The following is an 18,807-nucleotide window of genomic DNA, read 5'->3' as shown; positions in this document are numbered from 1 at the left end:
AACACGAAAACATAAAGAAAGCATACAACGTAAAGAAAAATTTAAACAAAGCTTTTACTCGTCAACACCTACATCTAGTAATAGTAAGTCCGTTTTTTATACTGACCTTTATCTTGCACTTATTCGTTCAGATATACCATTATTTAAATTACAAAATCATGATTTCAAAATGTTTTTGGAAAAATATACCGGTCAAAATATTCTAGATGAAAGCACATTGCGAAAAAACTATATTCGAGATATTTATCTAGAAAAACTTTCTTCAATTCGAGGTGAGATTCAAGATGGGCCCATTTGGGTGTCCATCGATGAAACGACAGACGTAGAGGGGAGGTACATTGGGAATGTAGTTATAGGCAAATTGTGCGATGAGCCTACTAATTCAATACTATTTAACTGTGAAAAACTTGAAAAATCAAATCATCAGACAATAGCAAAACTGTTTAATTACTCTATGAGTTTTCTTTGGCCAAGTGGAGTAAAACACGAAAATGTACTTTTGTTCGTTAAAGATCCTTATATGGTGAAGGCAGGGAAAGCATTAAATATTTTTTATCCAAAATTAATACATCTTACATGTTTAGCGCATGGTCTTCATCGTGTGGCAGAGACAATCAGAGCAGAATACCCTATCGTCGATTCTCTCATAGCTAATGTAAAAAAATTGTTTTGAAAGCTCCTAACCGTACCACAATTTTTAAAGAATTATACCCTGATCTTTCTCTACCACCCGAGCCCATAATTACCAGGTGGGACACATGGTTGCTAGCTGCTCAATATTATTGTGAAAACTTTTCGAAAATACAAGAAATTATTTCAAAATTAGATTCAGAAACTTCTTCGCTATTGGAAAAGCTCAAAATATTATGCAAAATGAAACATTGAAAAATAATTTTATTTTCATCTCAGTGAATTTTAGTTTTATTGCACATACAATTACAAAATTAGAAACAAAAAATACGTCCTTAAATGATAGTATGCAAATTGTTGAATCAGCGATTGAAAAATTAAAACTCGTAAGCGGACCAATAGGAGATGTTGTAAAAAAGAAAATTCATGCAGTTACAGAAAAAAATCCAGGCTATATTGATTTTAAAACAATCAACGACATAATGAGTGGCAGACACACTTCTAAAAATTTGGAATTATCGCCTTCTGATATTATGCGCTTCAAATATTCTCCAATTACATTTGGTTGACGTGGAACGATCATTTAGCCGTTTTAAAAATATTTTGAGACCTAATAGGCGACATTTAACATTCGAACATTTAAAAGAAATTGTAATAATTCAATGCAATAAATCATTTTGATAATTTAATAATTTTAATAATTTCAATAATTTTAATTGTATTTTTTTTTAAATTTAATTAAATTTTTTTCCCACATATTTGGATGTTATTAGCACATATTTTATAAATTATACTTCCATATATATGTATATATTTTTATATTTTTATTACATATAAATCCGTTCCCTAGTCATTACCTACTCGATATTGTCCACTGTTATTATTATTAAAATGCAAATTAAACTAATATAGCTTAATAAAATTTGTTGGTTTGGCTGTAACAAGACAAAAAAGTTGTCTGTATTTGTAACGCCAAAAGATCAAAGTGAAAAGGAAGAATGGTTGAATACTTTAAAGTTTAAATATTGAACACTTGGACAATGGACACAAATGATGTTATTTGCGCACAACATTTTCCAGTTGATGCCATTACAAAACAAAATGATTTAATAGTGAATAAAGTAGGAAATATTGTATAGTACTATTATACTATTATACTTACTCAGTAAGTAAAATAATAATTTATCAATTTAACAATCGATGTTCTTTTTAAAATTATTGAATTACTCAAATAACCCATCAACATTCCTTTAAAATGTAAAATACATGACTTACAATGCAATTGAAATGAATTTCAAGCTTACTTAGCTATTAATGATCAGTAGCCGCTAGTGAGTTTATATTCTGGAGAGACTTAAATTGTATAACAGACATTTTTCGGTATTTTTGCATTTTTAAAATAAGAACAAATATTTTAAAAAATGTCAAAAAGAAAAAAAAATTAGATAGATAAATATATAATAGTTATTAAATAATGATTAAACAGCTATAAGCAGCGGTACGGCAATGAAAGTCAGAATGTGGTGAACCCAGAGTCAATAGCGTCTACAATACGCGGCTTATTCCTTCCCCCCGACCACCACCGTCCAACCAACCATTCCATTACATGTTACGATTAAAACTGTCGGGCTTCTGTTTCACTGAACCGGCGACCGTCGTAGAAATGACTAAAATAGTATTTCCGTCGATATAACTATTAATAGGTTTTCGATTTTGTGACCTTCAATCTCTAATAATAAACAATGAAAACGATAACATTTATTTTCAATTCAAATAAAAATATTTCTATTTATACATTATACGTTATTATTTACAAATAGCTGGTTTTTTTTCAAGGGGAAATGCAGTCTCAAAGTCTCCCCTGACGAGCCGCCCCTGTAAAATAATAGCTCAAACAAAAAAAAAACATGAAAATGAAACAACTTCCGGATCTGTAACTTCATATACCAGTATGTATTGTTTATACTATATGTCTATATTATATACTATATGTCTATGTTATATACTATAATGTAACATAATGTAATATTGTTCTGTAATTTTAAGTTTTAACCTAATCTTAAATACGTTTAACTGGCAGCGCTCAATTGTACAACATTTCGAGCATATTTGCATAATTGAGCGGAACACTGATAAGGTAGTTTTCCGACATTATCTTCCAAGACCGTGCTGCAGATGTTGCCTGGTAGTGGTACGACAACGTCAACAACAACTGCGACAAACACGGTAACCACGAGCCACGATTTAAGATAATGGTAATTCGCGTCATGATAACGCCATTATCGTGAAATAACCAAGTACGATCGTCGTATGAGCTTACAAAACCTTTTTTTTGCTGAGATCCGCGCACAAGACGTCTGGTGCCAGCCTATATAATATTACCAATGATTAAATAAATAAATAATGCAATTATTTAGTCATGATATTACCTATTAAGGTTCGCGTCACGAAAAGTGGCGGCTGGCCGCCGTCGTACCCCGAACTTCACCCATCGCGTAGACAGTGGTTCTCAATTCACATTCTATTTTTGTGTTCCGGAACGGAAGCGGCGCAGCACAAACTATTGGCGCTTTGATAACCACTACAACAAATAGTCCGCTTGGATCGTGGCGGACAGCCACCACTTTTCGTGACGCGGAGTATAGTAACGTGATTTTGAATTAAGTCTCACGTCACGCCCTACCGAAAGCTCAGACCCTTCAAATCATGCCGTGTCGATGTGGTTTATAATGGTCAAGCTATGTTCGTATTTGATGACAAAATTCAACGCTGCGATTGGCTGAATATGGTGGTTAGTATGCGATATGCTACCGTGTTACCGTAGTATTTCTCACATACCGGAGTGAAGAGTCATGATAACATTATCTATTCTGTAATCTATAGTGGAATTATAGTAGATAGTAGAATCCAATTTTACTCATGGCATAATATTATATTATGTTATACCAGCAGTGGTTACGGGAAGTTGTTGACTACATTTTTTGTTTACACTTTACACCACGGCCATGGTTTATTTTTTATAACACCTACGCTATTTGCTACTGTTATTGTTTAGTAGTATTATAGTAGTATCGTGGCTATTGGAGTTTGATATTAGGAATTCGAAGTCCCGTCCACTGGATAAGGAGCATTGTTGATCCGTTTCGACGTTTGTTCAGTAGTCCAGTCCACAGATTAGTACACACTCTCCAGTCGTCTACGGTCCGTTCGTAGGTCACCACCCACCTAGTGCTATTTCATATTTTTCGGTCAGAGGTCTCGCGGTCTCGAACTTCTAGAACGAGTGATCTGCTACGACAACTCGTAAGACCTTCTTTTATAGGTAATATCGTTGTGGAAAAATCGGCCATGTACAACACTAGGAGTTCAAGTACGGAAAATCGATTTTTGTTACTTAATTTTTAATCTTTTGCTGCCCTGGTGACAGACAGGTTTCTTTGTTGTAGGGTCCAGGGGGTCGTGGCCCTATCTAACCTACAACTAAAGTGATTTTTTTTCATCTTATAACGACTGAAATATTGTTCTTCTATTTCTTTTTACTTCTAAAATATCTACCATTGCTATGGCCTATTAGTTCATGCACTAAAAAAATTCTTCAATATATTGTATGTACCTCAGCGCCTGTGCTAAAATATGAAGTAAAAACCCTTTGACTACTTGATAATGACTTCTAAATATTGTGTATAAAAAAAAATCATATTCATTTATCTAAATTTTATAAGTTAATACATTTTTTCAACTTACAGAATAAACTTTTAAGATCTTATAATTTCTTATGAGTAAGTACCTTATTTTTGAACAGTAAATATTATGTAGGTACCTAACCATATTCTTATTTGATCCAGTTTTAAGCTGAAAAAATTTTAAAAAAATGGTAGGTAGGTAGGTAATATTGGCTTCTTTATTTCAATATATTTTATTTAGGCCCCTACCTAAAGTAATGCATTGAATTATTATAAATGCTTTTTTAATATTTTCAAGATTGAATGAATAACGGTTGTTGGTGATTAAATTCTCATTAAAGAGATCTCCCTGTCGGCAGAGCTAATATTATATTATCATGTTAAGCATTGATCAATGACAAGTTAATATTTTGAAGTAATAAATACTTAATATTCTATTTTTGTGTATACAACATACCTATAATTGATGGTTTTAATAAATTAATAATTAGTTAGGTACATTTTGTATTAAGATAATATATATAAGGACATTAAGTTTGACTCAATAAATTGTAAGAATCATCTAAAATAAAGTATTTATTTTTCTCTGATTAATTTAGTTTATTAAACAAAACAGGTATGAAAAACACATAACGATAACAATAACAATATACTGAAAATAATAATATCTCATTAATATTTATCATGTACCTAATATATGTAAATTGTAAATTTAATTAATTTTGTTTAAATATTGAAAATAAAGAGAAAAAAATATTGAAATTATTGATAGAATTATGATGGGATTATTTTCTACTTGTGATTTGGTTGAAAAATTATGTTCTTAAAAAATATAAACTATTGCCTAGTCTGGTGAGAGTAAAACTAGCGACTATTGCTATAGTCCAGTTATGTATAATGATTGAGTAAAATATGATAATTGTTTAGCTATAGCTGATTAAAATAAGGTTCCATACAATTTGATGATACATCCTATTATTTTAAAATTATTTTTCTACTATCTGTACTAAAATTGGTAAATAGACTTCTTGTAATATACAAACTGTGAATGATAGTTTAATTTCATTTTAATGCTTCCTAATAAATGACTAATATTATTTTTGTTATTTTTTAGGTGGTGGTAGTCCCGGTAATCAGTATAATATCAGAAAGATTGAAACTTACAGACAACCACAGCAACAACCACAGCAACAACAACAACAACAACATCAAAATCCAACAATGACTCATGTGGCAAATTGTGTTACACCAGTAAGCTTTTAGATTTTAAAATTTAGTTTCATTGTTATTATCACTATTTTATTTTGTTAACTATTTAATATTAACTATCTACCAATCTATACTTTGTGATATACATACAATATTAGTCTTGTTAAGATGTATAATGTGTACTTTTTATAAATTGAAACTTGCCTATTTTTACACAGTTTATATTGATCACAGTTTTAATTCTAAAATAAATAAATGGTTAAATATTATCATAATGTATAGGATTAACATTTGTAAAGCTCGTGTGTTATTCATTGAGGGTAGGTTATTTGCAATTTCGTTAAAAACTAATCCTACATTTTTACCTCTGTAAAGTAGGTACAAATACACCATACAAATGATAACTATTTAGTATGTTAACCTTTTATATACTTATATAAAACAAATCCTGCATAATTGAAATGGAAATTATTGAAATAAATGTATGACTTGTGTGTATGTGTATACCTTACAAAAAAATATTTAGATCAGTAAATCAAATTAAAATATGATAAGACATTTTACTCCCTGATAAAAATAATTAGTACCTAACCATAATAATATTGAGAATTTTAATTTATTTATGAGTAAATTAATATAAGTTAAGCTGCTACGTTTGCTGTCAAATTTTTAATAATTGGGTCTTCCAAAAACTGCAATAAATATGGACTGAAATAATAAGCAATTTATATACATTTACTCACAATATTATATTTATTTAACTTAAATATTCTAAATGCTTATTGATATTAAATGTATAATGTTTTATTCATATAGTTGACACTTGGTTATCCACTATCTATTAATTAGCTTTTTGTTTTCTTGCTTCAAAAATGGTTGTGATGATAATAACATATATACTATTTATTTCATTGTATCTTATATTATAGTTACTAAACTTGCTTTTATTTTTAGAAACCAACTAGTTCAATGAAAAGTCAAATTCAACCACCTATGCCCCTGCATGATACACCATCAGCATGTCCTAAACCAGTTATTGAACCTCAAATACCAACAACCTCGGTTACTCAGACGTCTCCAGTAAAAGATTTTGAGGTATATATGGTTTTACATTTAACTATTGCAATAGTCACAAGCTCATACTTAATATACCTATACATCAAATCACTATCATTACCAGTCTTAAAAACTTATTCTATGTACATTTATTTACCATTGCCTTGAGTAATATAAAATTGCTTATAGTGTATACTAATTACATTTACGAATTTAAAATTAAAGGTTTATGTAATATGAATGACACCAAATCATTAATACTTGTATTGATTTAAAATCAAATTACTATAACATTGAAAAAGAACATGTCTATATATTCTGACAGATTTAAGTTTCCCACTCATTTTAAAATTACAGTACATCTATTTCAGAGTCGTAGTGCGGATTTGGTCAATCCATATCATTTTTGGATTAAGGATTGCAAATTTAATTCCTGGGGCATCTTGCATAAACTTGAGACAGCTAAGCTTAAAATTTGTTGCGGCGATGTAAATTCAGTATGGTTGAAGCTATTACTTGTTGCCAATACTTATTCTTTTCATATAAATATAACTTTTTTAATATGATTACCTAATATCAATATAATTAAATTTTTCAAAACAAAAAAAAATTGAGTATTTATAAGTTTATTAGATCAGTAATTTTACAAATTAATCATGTTTTTATAATTAAATAACCTATATTAAACCATTTTATAATTTAAATTTATTGTGATTGGCAACTTGTAAACCCTACCATTAATTTGATGGTATTTATCATATCATCTGACAAGTAGGATTCTATATATACACAAATGTTGTGTTTATTTAAAATCCAAGTCAGTGATATTTTGTCATCATTTGTGATGGATTGTGTCATAGCTTTTTTGGTAACTACATAGACCTTGGCAGATCAAACGCTGTCCTCTTATAATAATAATAATGATAATTATAGTTAATACAATTAAAATATTATTATTATTATTATTATTATTATTTATGCTAAACTATTTTGATGTATCATCTGCTAAAGTATATGTGTCTTGTGCTAACTGAAAATACTTCCTCGCCACGTTTATTAAAATTGCTTATGTTGTCTCATTGTCTATATAGAATAAACGGATAAAACTTGAAGAAGAAAAATCCATTAATGAGAAACCAGAAGTAAAATGGCCGGTCAAACGAAGTGTGTAATTCTTTTTAAATTAAGTTATTGTCATTTTTATTAATTGATTTTTTAAAATGTATAAAAAAAATTTTGTTAGAAATTAATAAGAAAGAACGAAAAAAGCGCCTGAATGCTCGAATGCGTCGTTTAGTATCTCCCAAAAGTCCATTAATGGTATTTTCTGAGTTGTTTAAAGATGTACCAATTCAGTTACAAGAGCACTCAATAAATAATGTTATGGGTTACACTGCTACACTTGAGGTAAGATAAATGTTGAGATATAATTGAATTAGAAATTCATTTCTTCATTTTTTAGAGTTTTTTTCTTGCTTATTATAATAATTAATAATGTATTCTTTAAAAAAAAAATGTAGATTGATGGACATATGTATACCGCAAATCACGTTTCCAAGACTCAAGCCAAACAAAAGGCATGTGAAAATTTCTTGCGCATAATGTTGGCAAAAAAAATTAGTGAGCGATCTGGTAGGTTACAGGTGTTAAACTACTTAACTTTTAACATTGCGTCTATAGTATACACGTATAAATGAATACTGTTATATTATATTTAATTAGAAAAAAAAGAAGAATCTCCCATGGAAACCGAAGTCGAAGATGGAGAAAATGGTATTGTTTCAAAACCTAAAGGACCCCCACAGGAGGATTTTCCATGGCCACATTTTGCTTCATTAGCTATGCATAACTTAATACATCAATGGGAACTGCAACCTGTTTCTAAAGCCATTAATTTACAAGAAGAACTACCAAATGTCATAAAATCACCACCAAAAGTGAAGGTGAATAATCATTTATTTGCTATTTACAATTTATTTTTAAATTAACTGTAGTTACAGGCCCAATTGTGTATCTTTAACAAGGGGCAATGTTTAGGTAATTTGCAATTTAGTTGCTGTTGTCCATGGTGTTTGTCTTAGTTGTCAATGATGATTAGTGCTTATGAGATTGTCTGTGCCCTGTGGGTACCGAGGTATCTAAGCATACGTGTCAACAACACCACTGACCAAAAATTAAAAGCGTGATTTTTGGTTAAAAACACTCAAAAACTCACAGATTGTAATGTGGTCTGATTTGATTATTAATTATATCATTAGAAAGACTAATTTTTTACATATCCTGATATTTTAATTCATTGCTCAAAACAAACACAGTAAAAATAACAAAAGCTTTTGAAAATTGGTCACTTTTACGATCGTAAACATGGTTTAGAAACAGAATTTTGAAAAAACCAAGTCCTGTGTGCCTGTAAGAAGTAGTATCTTTTTTCAAAAAAAAAATTGAAATTGGATCACTTTACACAGCTTAAGAGTTTTTCCTGTAAGACATGTTTTTGAGCAAGCCCTTTAATTCAAAATGATTAAATTTGGTAGAATTGAAAGAAGTATGTTAAAATTAGGACTTTTAATCAGTCAACTTGATGGACTCTTAAATTTATTTAACTGTATATTTTATGGGCATGGATAAAAAAACCAACATTTTTTTTTACATTCATTTTTAGTGACTTAATAAGTAGATAATATACAAGTGTACAGTAGCGTACCCTGAAATGTCCAATAAGAGGGGGGTTAATATGTAATAATATATTTAAATGATTTGTGGTGGTTGTACCAAAGCCACAAATAATGGGATTTATGAAACAATGAGGAGTGGGATACCACTACTCTACGTCTTCTACTTTTACCAAGGAATAAGCTTATTTAATAAAAATAGTAAATGGGATATTATGATGTATACTCTAAAACAACTTTATCAAATATTTGATATTACAACATTAATGGTTGTACTTATTAGTATGTTAAAATATATTTAAAATGAATATTACTTAAATATTGAATAAAGAAAGGCTGTGTCTGGAGTCTAGACTCCATGTTCAGTGATGTATAGAAGGACTGACAAGTGTCAACAACTTACATACATAAATTACTGAATACAATTATATATTTTTGTTGTATAAGGTATATTATCTATACTATAATATAAAATGGTAAGGGGTTTTCTACGACCGCGCTAACCGAGAAAACTACTGAACCTATTTGGCTGAAATTTTTTACTGTTATACCCGACACTGCTCAGAGTTTTAGTACCACTTTTGTCTATTAAAAATAAGTATAAAGTTATTATTAATTAAAATAAACGTGTAAATTACCTATACCTTTTTAGTAAGAAATAGTCACTGGCTGAAAATAAATAACAATCAAAATCTCTTGCATTACCCGGCACGAGCATGAAGGTTTTATTGGGTATGCTTATAGAGTTAAATTTTGGGTAAGTTGCCAATTCATCATCATGCCGAGAGCGCCAAAAGCACAGATTGGCAGAATAACTGCCAATGCTACTCGAATGTATAACAGAAGGCAATAAGATAACACACCAGAACGTTCTCATACATGTGCACAGCTTTGTGTCGCTTTGAGTCTGAAATCAGTGTTTAAATATCAATCAGTGATTGATTATTTAAATATTACAGTGCTTCAAATAGGACCAATGGCTACATTATGTCCGAAGTGCAATGCAAAAAAATGGAAAAATGAAACCCATGGACTTTGCTGCCCTGACAGTAAAGTTGTTTTACACCAGTTTGAGGATCCTCCAGACTTAATTAAAAACTCAATTAATAATTCTCACCCTCTATCAAAACATTTCTTGTGCTCATTTCACAGTGGAATCAATCTGAAGATTAATAAATATTTATGTTGATTTTTTGATAAGTGTTAGTTCATCAGGTTAGTTTAAGCAATCACGCTTAAAATATTAAACAAACTTAAGTCACCCGTGGGCCGCCGTGCCATACTATATGTGTATAGGTATATAATTTGCATGTATATTTTAATTAATAATTAATTTTTCAGTATAAATTGGTTTTTTTTTTAATTTTTTGGTTGCCATTGGTTAATCGGGCAGATCAGGTTTAAGTATGCATCAAATTGAATTTTAGTTCATTGTCTAACAATGTTGTCAACTGAGTTACACTTATAGCCGCTCATCGCCGTGTACACAATCAAAATAATTAACTACAAATTATAGTTATAACTATAAAATCATTTTTTGAAAGGATTTTTCAAAATTAGACCTCTAAGGTGTTAAAGGGAGATTTTTTGTATAACTATATAATATACGGGCAATGCCATGGCAGGACAGCTATTACTTATATATTTGATTTTGTGGTATCAACTTATAACTAAATGATTATTTATTCAAAATTCACTAGTTGTTATTGTGGTTCAATATTTTATGTAGTGGAACCATTTTCATTTTTAATTTTTAATTATATTGTTACAACTAAAAAGTTCATATCACAAAATTAAATAAATAATTGGCCAAAATAATATATAATTGTATTCTGTTAATTTGTAAAGTTGTAGTCACAGGTCAGGTATCTAGACAGTAATAAAGAAATATAATAACATATATTTCCTAAAACTGTTAAGGTTCAAAAGTGAGTAAAAATATGTAGTATTTAGTAACTTATTCATATTTTGTATTACCTTTGATTTTTTTAGTTAATATACACAAGTAAACTACACCATATTATAATTTTATTACTTAAGCCTTTTTATTGTAGGCTGGTGCTATGAGAAAGTTCCCCGAAGACCCAAGAAACTGCAATCCAATACAGTTGATAAATCAAATGAAGCCCGGTGTCAAATTTATAGAAACTATTATTAGTTCAAAAACGCCATCAGTTTTCCAAGTGAAATGTGAAATAGACAGCATTCCATTTACTGGACAAGGTAATATTTCTTGTAACAATATTATATTGCTGTTTTACTTGTTAAACTTATTTTTAATTGAAAATAGATTTCCAAATACCTACCTATGCAAATTCTTACAGTATGATATTATGATTTTTTATATAATTGTTTTACCATATAAAACAAATATAAATAGAATTATCAGTCGATAGCATACATAAAAAAACTTAAATAAATTATAATAAATATTGTATATTTATACTATAATTATTTCTTCTATTAATTTATATTTTATAGGATCAACAAAAAAAGCCGCTAAGAAGGAATGTTGTATTGCAGCAATCAAATATTTCTGGCAATTCGATTTCCATGCTATAGAAGATGATTTACTCACTAAGAAATAAACATATTTGTAATAATATACGTTTGTGTACTAGACAACTTTATTAGTCAACTGTAACTATTTTGTTTTAATAACGTTTAAGGATATTTAGTGGTTATTATTGTACGAACATAGTATTAATTGTAATATAGATATTTGTTTTCGTTATAAAAATATCAACTTTTATAGTATACTTAATATATTATAATTGATCAGAACCCCCAATCCGATAATAATTTAAACCTAAAATAAATAGGTTATGCATGTATTATATGTCAAAATAAACATTTTGGCAATTAATTCTCTTTAAAAAAAAAAACAACTTTATCATAAGATATACTTTTATCCTTCCTTTTTTTTTGCAAAATTCTAAGTGTAGAACTGCCAATGCACTTAGAGAAAAGATTGGTCAGGATCACTCACTCGCTCACACTGTTTAATCTTAGGTGGAAGAGGGTGGTGGGGAATTATCCAGTACTCTGGACAGTATCTCAAGGTGAGAGGAAATTTCCAAACACCAATACATTTTAACAATAATTTGGTTCTCAGTAATAAGTTAAAAATTGTATTTTTTTTATTATTAATTATTAATTAGAAATTGGCTATTTCGTATCATTGTGCAGTTTATTAATATTTCACCTTTGTGTAGAATGTATAATTTTTAATAATTATAAATGTTTGTATTTTGCAAATTATATTTAGTATGTATATTTCTTAAATAATATTGTTTTATTTTGATTGAATCAAGTATGCCTGTTACCTATTATCCTAATATAATTTTAAACACATTATCTTAGTTTTTTTCTTGTTGTGAAATTATGTTTTATTATTAATAAGTTTCTATAATATCATAATTATAAATTATAAGTTTCTACTTTCTATTTAGCAGTGTTAACCTTACACGCTTTACCTACAGTGCTTCATTTTGAGGGAGGTGTTATCGGAAGATTGAATACCAGTACTAAATTTTCAGATATTTTTTAGCATACTCCTAATTGTTGGAAATTAAAGCAATTTAAATAAAATTTATGTTTTTAATTATTTTTCTTGACCACCTTAGATCTATTTATATTGTCATGTTTTTTAAATAATATGACCATTTGAAGAATTGCGATCTATATGTAGTGCAATAAGTAATAATAAAAGCCCAGAGGTTACACCGATAATGTTAAAAAAATATTAATTTTAATGGAATTTAATAAACCGCTTTTTAATAGTCATAGTCATATGACAATATGACTATATGAGTGTTTATGTTTTCATATTATTAAAATGACTAATACATAACATTTATTCTGACCGTTTAAGATACTGAGCATAAGCGAATAATGATGAATATTATATTGATTTTACAATGATGTATATTTTTCTTTTACTAAAACAACAATTCTCTCTGTTTATCAACATTAGCGGATTCAATCGATCAATAATTACATGACACACACTGCGTAGCCGAGAGTCGGACGCACGAATTGAGAATTATGATACATCCAATGTCGATTCGTGGTCGCGGACGTCTCGTCCCGTGTGAATCCCACCCGGAGTCCGTAGGTATTTTGGTCGCGAGTCAAAGATCACGACTGCACGAGGCGTACCCTCCTCACTCTACTCACGAATGAACTCGGACAGTCACCAGTTAAAAAAAATATTTACGAAACCAAAACGTTGTGCGCAAGACAGCCGACTGGACGAACTGCGGTGGGCAGAAAACTGGACCGTCGACATAATATGATACCTACCTCCATTGAAATTGTATTTTCTTCGTATCGCTTTTATATAAAGATATTTTTGTATTCTGTTTCCCCTGGACCTCATCTATTTATTATTTTAATTTCCCGGACACCGATAGAAATTATACTATTGCCTCCTCCGAGACCTGCAGAGTTAATATGCGTAGTTGAGTGATATCTATAGCCATAATGTTCGATGTTGTTGTCTTAAACATAATATTATAATATTATTTATAATGGTATTGTACCTACTGTTGTTAATTTTACGATTGCCGGGCCCGGGGCTGCAGTGGCGGCGGGATATAATACTATTTGAAGCAATTGCTTCATAGCTTCAACATAGTAAATTACCCATCATTCCGATGTAATAGAGGGGATGGTTGGTGGTAAAAATATTTAAAATGTACAATTTACTTCAAAGGCTCGAAAAGTTCGCGCCGCCACTGCGTACATCTACTCGTCCTCGCTTGTCGTTGTTGCAATCATGAAGGCATCGTTCATCGATGAGAATTCAGTAGGAATATCCATGGGTGTTATTTTTTTCAATTTTTGCTTCTTCACGATAATTTAATAAAATAACGTAATAAATTATTATTCAAGATGCCGTTAAAATATTCAATTTTACTGCCGACGTACAGGTATAATGACAAATACATTTACCTGTTATAGTTTATCTAATCCACAAACACTAGGAAATCATAGGTAATACATTTTATTTATTCAATAAGTCGTGTAAAATAAGATATTATTATTACCTATTTATTAAGAATCATTTTTGAGATGAATATTGAACAATAATAAGATTATATTATGTAATATTTTTTATAATTGTATAAAATATACCTATACTACATTTAATATTACAGTAATTAGTTTAGTTCTCGAAGATTACAATTTTATTACTCGTCATGATCAGTGGCGTAGTTATGAAGTGGGGGATCCAATTTTTTTTAAAGTTTTAATGGTGTAATTAGATGTAAGATGTATGACGACCGTAGCTATATTTTAGTTGTCCATAAAAATTAAAAACATTGATGCTTTACGGTCATTGAATGAGTTATTAAGGAGTAATAAATTGATGGTCGATGGACTATCAAAAATTAGATCTTGTTGTATAAATTCCGAGTGTTAAAAATTTAAAATTCAATGTCGGGCTGGCTCATAATTGGGCATTTGGGTCTCGAATTCAGTGATTTTTAATGGGGCCCAACGCCACATACAAAACTTAAAAATAAATTGAATTGCCACTTAATTGCAATAAAATATTTTTTTTTAAATTATTTTTTTTACGTACTTATTTACAATTGGTACACGCATAAAATAAACAAAAAATTCAATAAACATAAAAAGTTCGGTACTTATTTTTTTTTGAAATTTATTGTTAGAAGACCCTATCACTTATATTAATAATTTCATCTTTGTTTATAAGTTGAATGATGTCTGCTTCAACAAACGGATAAAATAAAGGATCCAGATATTGATGGCACTCCCAGAACAATATCATTATTATGCCACTGATCATCATGTACCTACCTATATTTCTCATAAAATATGTTTGACATTTTTTTTTTTGGTCTTGAATGTATTTTAGGAGTTTATTGTATTTATTTTATTAAATTATGTAAACATAAATTAATATTATTATATATTTGAATAGATACTACAGCTAGATTAAGGCAAAGTTCTCATATTTTTTCAGACATGTAAATTTGCAAGTAAACTCAAATACCTACCTAGTACCTACATACAACTGAAATGATAAATTGTATGAAGATCTTCAACAATAATATGTTAGTATGCATATTTTTCATTTCAGTTTGTAAATGATGAACGTTAACCATAATTCTCAATCACTATTTAAATCTATAGATGCTTTAAACTGTGAAACCAGTAAATCATCAATCAAAATTAAGAATTTAACTCTCAATACAAATAAAGCTGAAAATTTAAGTAAATATGAAACTTTAAATCAACCAACTGATCCAATAGACTATTATAGTTTTTCTTCGGACACAAATGAAATGTATTATTCAGATTCTGAAGGATCAAAATTGTTGATTTTACCTCAACAAAATACATTTGTACATAATATGCCATCTGCCTTACGTCGACTTTCTGATTCTGATTCTGATATTGATTACTGTGAATTGATGGGTAATAAACCTTTAGCAACCAGCAGTCCTCTAAGCAAACATCAAAATAACATTAAAAAGAAATATTATTGGAAAAAAACTTCTAAAAAAGTATCAATTCAACTCAAAATGTCTAATAATGATGATATTAAATCAAAATCAAGCAAGGTTAGTAAATTTAATGATAATTCTAATACTACTATTACTTCATATACAGCATGTACTACTGATAAATCTAATTTATTAAAAAAAAAAGCCTCAACAAATTATAACAATCTGTTAGTATCTGAAAATCAAGAAAAAACTGACAAACATACAAAACATTATACAACTTTTAATAGTATAAAACAAATTTCTCAGAAAACATTGAATGACGTGACAAACATATTACACACAAATCAATCCCAAGTAACTTTACAGAGGTCTAGTTTCACAACAAACATGACGTTGAATAAAAAAAGTAAAAACAATAATTCATTTCAACAAAATTTGCTATCCAATAAAACAGTAAATTTAAGTCTAAATGAATCAAATAAGATAGGTCTGATATATTCATTGGAAAATGGAAAAAGTTCAACAGAAAATAAAATTGAAGAAAATCAAACACTTCATAAAAATACAACAATAAAATCTAATAAATCACAGATGATTTGCAAAATTAATGAACATACAACATTTGATGAAAGCTTTCTGAATAACACTGATGTATCAAACATTTTTCAAATGGAATTGAGCTTAAAAATGTTTTCTGGAAATATTGTACCGTACTTGAATAGTATGAAACATGAGATATTACAAATAATGAATAAATGCATGTATAAACCCGATGAACAGAAAGGATCGAAACATGTCAATGAAATTATTAAAAATATTCATAACGTTATGAAAGCAAATATATACAACAATTGCATTGAATCTTTATCAAATAAAAAAGATTATTCAACTATACAGTTTGTAGGTGTTGATTTCAATAATTTAAATGTGTTAAACAATAAGTTGGAATGTCTAAATAAAAAACTAGAACAAGTTTAATTCCCATCATGTGATAATATAATATCGAATGAGCAAGAAGATAGATCTACGGATCAGTTTAATTTGCAAAATTATTTTTTGGAATTTAACAAGTCTTGTGACGATTTAAAATCATTTAAACCTGCAAATGATAATACCAATGATGAAATGTTATCAAATAAAACTGCAGCACTTGATTCATTTAGTAATATCAGTAGTATTAGAGAACTGAATAAATCAAAATCTTTACCACAACCTAATAGTGATTGCGTCAATACTAATGAATCGTCTAAGAAACAGTTTTTAGAAAATTGTAGTTTAAAAAGCGTAAATGAATTGCCAACAAATGTAATTTCAAAAAACACGGAACAAGATTTAAGTTATATATCTTATAATGAACCTTTTCTTGATAAATTGGCACCTATAAACAATAATCTTTCGTATAATTTTGAAGGTGTTAACTGTAATGATAATCCGGTGGAAAAAAATCGAAGTCATTACTGGTTAAGAAATAATCCAAAATCGACTGAACATTATTTTTCACCTTTTTTCAAAAATCCTTTCAAAACTCCAAAAAGATCATGTATTAAAACAAGAAAAAATGATATGTTCATTTGTAAAGGCACTGGTAATAAAAGAGTTATTCATCAGTATAAACTTAAATCAGTGTTAAAAGCTAATTCAGACGAATGTATGAAAATAATATGTCCTGAACGTAAAAATAAAAAGCTTAGTAACGATAATCAAAGTACTACTGTGTTTGATGTTTCACATCTGAAACCCAAAAAAATTGAAAAACCTTGTCCTTGTGGAATATTTCCGTCTCAAGTTCCTTCTTCTTGGAATGATTCATTGCATAAATCTTTACATACAAATTTACATAAGCTCCAGTTCAAGAGCCAAATTCATGTAGACGTAGCAAGTACAATTAATTTCAATGGATTTCTTTTAGACATAATAAAGGTTACTGAAAACTGTGATGATTTAAACATTAGACTTACATTGAAGAATATACACGATTTTATACATTTAGAACTTGATTTTTTAAAAAAAAGTATAAATAATTTAAACCATACAGTATTTTTAGCAGTAGATCCTAAATTAAAAATTATTGGATATTTAGAAATAGAGCCATTAACAAATGCATGTATCTATCAAAATGGTCAGCTTTCAAAAAATTTAGTTGCAGTAAAATTTGGCATATCTAAATTATGGGTGATGGTTAAGTATAGAAATAATGGAGTAGCAACAAAAATGTTAAAGCGATTTTGTGATGAAGAAAATTTAAAAACAAATGATATTGCTTTTGCATTTCACGGAAATCATGGAATTTCTTTTATTAAAAAGTATTTTGCAAATAATTCTGTTTTAATTTATTAAAATTAAAATGTTTTTTTTCTATACATTATATTTACTGCCTATATTTTTTATAAACATTTTTTATAACTGTCATTTATTATAAAATTAAGCATATTAAATTATAACTGTCATTTATTATAAAATTAAGCATATTAAATTATAACATTATTTTTTATCTCATTATACATAACTGTTTTAAAATAAATGTTTGTCTTTTTTTGTTTTTTTCTGAAAAACATTTATACAATGAGCAAACTCGTAGAGGTACTTGAATGAATAATTCAAATTTACCTCATGATATCCACAACATGTTTCATTTATTGGTAGTTGGTACTATAATAATATAAGTAAGTAGGTAAAATAATTGGTAAAATGATTGTTGGCCAGTTGTCTATAGTCTACACACTTATATTATTAAAAATGTAACATAGTAATAAATTATATATTAAATTCATAATTTATGTAGGTACCGTGAAACGAGGCGAGTAGAAACGATGGTGTAAAACAAAACAAGGAAAGTTATAACTTTGACGTCTCCACGACATAATATTCATGTTATATTGATATGAAACTTTTGCTAAACCTAATACACATCATTAGCTGTGGCAAGATTATTTATAAAATAAGAATAAATAGATATATTATGTCGTGCACATTAGTAAGTAATTTGTCAATTATGAACTCCAAACAGTCTAAACTCTCTGTTTATTTCTACATTTTACCTCCATACGGATCACAGATAAACATTGAGAAGCAACA

General features: G+C 28.7%; 1 protein-coding gene across 3 annotated transcripts; it reads left to right on the top strand.

Moving 5' to 3' along the window:
• Positions 1–3,311: 3,311 nt before the first annotated feature.
• LOC111035307 lies at positions 3,312–12,607 on the top strand. Of its 3 annotated transcripts, XM_022316872.1 has the most exons (10): positions 3,577–4,000; positions 4,377–4,409; positions 5,428–5,564; positions 6,477–6,617; positions 7,670–7,742; positions 7,822–7,985; positions 8,099–8,210; positions 8,301–8,521; positions 11,305–11,473; positions 11,732–12,607. In XM_022316872.1, exons 2-10 carry the CDS (start codon positions 4,406–4,408, stop codon positions 11,836–11,838), a joined length of 1,128 nt encoding a protein of 375 aa, XP_022172564.1. In that variant the 5' UTR covers positions 3,577–4,000; positions 4,377–4,405; the 3' UTR covers positions 11,839–12,607. The 3 variants fall into 3 exon arrangements, with proteins under 3 accessions (XP_022172565.1, XP_022172564.1, XP_022172563.1); XM_022316873.1 differs by lacking the exons at positions 3,577–4,000; positions 4,377–4,409 and adding an exon at positions 3,312–3,421; XM_022316871.1 differs by lacking the exon at positions 4,377–4,409 and having other exon boundaries at positions 3,578–4,000.
• Positions 12,608–18,807: the final 6,200 nt, after the last annotated feature.

The sequence above is a fragment of the Myzus persicae genome, unplaced genomic scaffold (assembly GCF_001856785.1).
Source record: "Myzus persicae strain clone G006 unplaced genomic scaffold, MPER_G0061.0, whole genome shotgun sequence".
NCBI classification, from domain to species: domain Eukaryota; kingdom Metazoa; phylum Arthropoda; class Insecta; order Hemiptera; family Aphididae; genus Myzus; species Myzus persicae.
Note: the sequence above shows the minus strand (reverse complement) of the source record. Positions and strands in the feature narration are given on the sequence as shown.

What these genes read in the sequence shown, in the direction of transcription:
- LOC111035307 (XM_022316871.1), top strand. Translation starts at nt 3,979, where the DNA reads ATGTACAACACTAGGAGTTCAA. An exon ending in GTACAACACTAGGAGTTCAA is followed by an intron (nt 4,001 to 5,427) that starts GTACGGAAAATC and finishes GTTATTTTTTAG; the next exon opens with GTGGTGGTAGTCCCGGTAAT. An exon ending in AAAATGGCCGGTCAAACGAA is followed by an intron (nt 7,743 to 7,821) that starts GTGTGTAATTCT and finishes AAATTTTGTTAG; the next exon opens with AAATTAATAAGAAAGAACGA.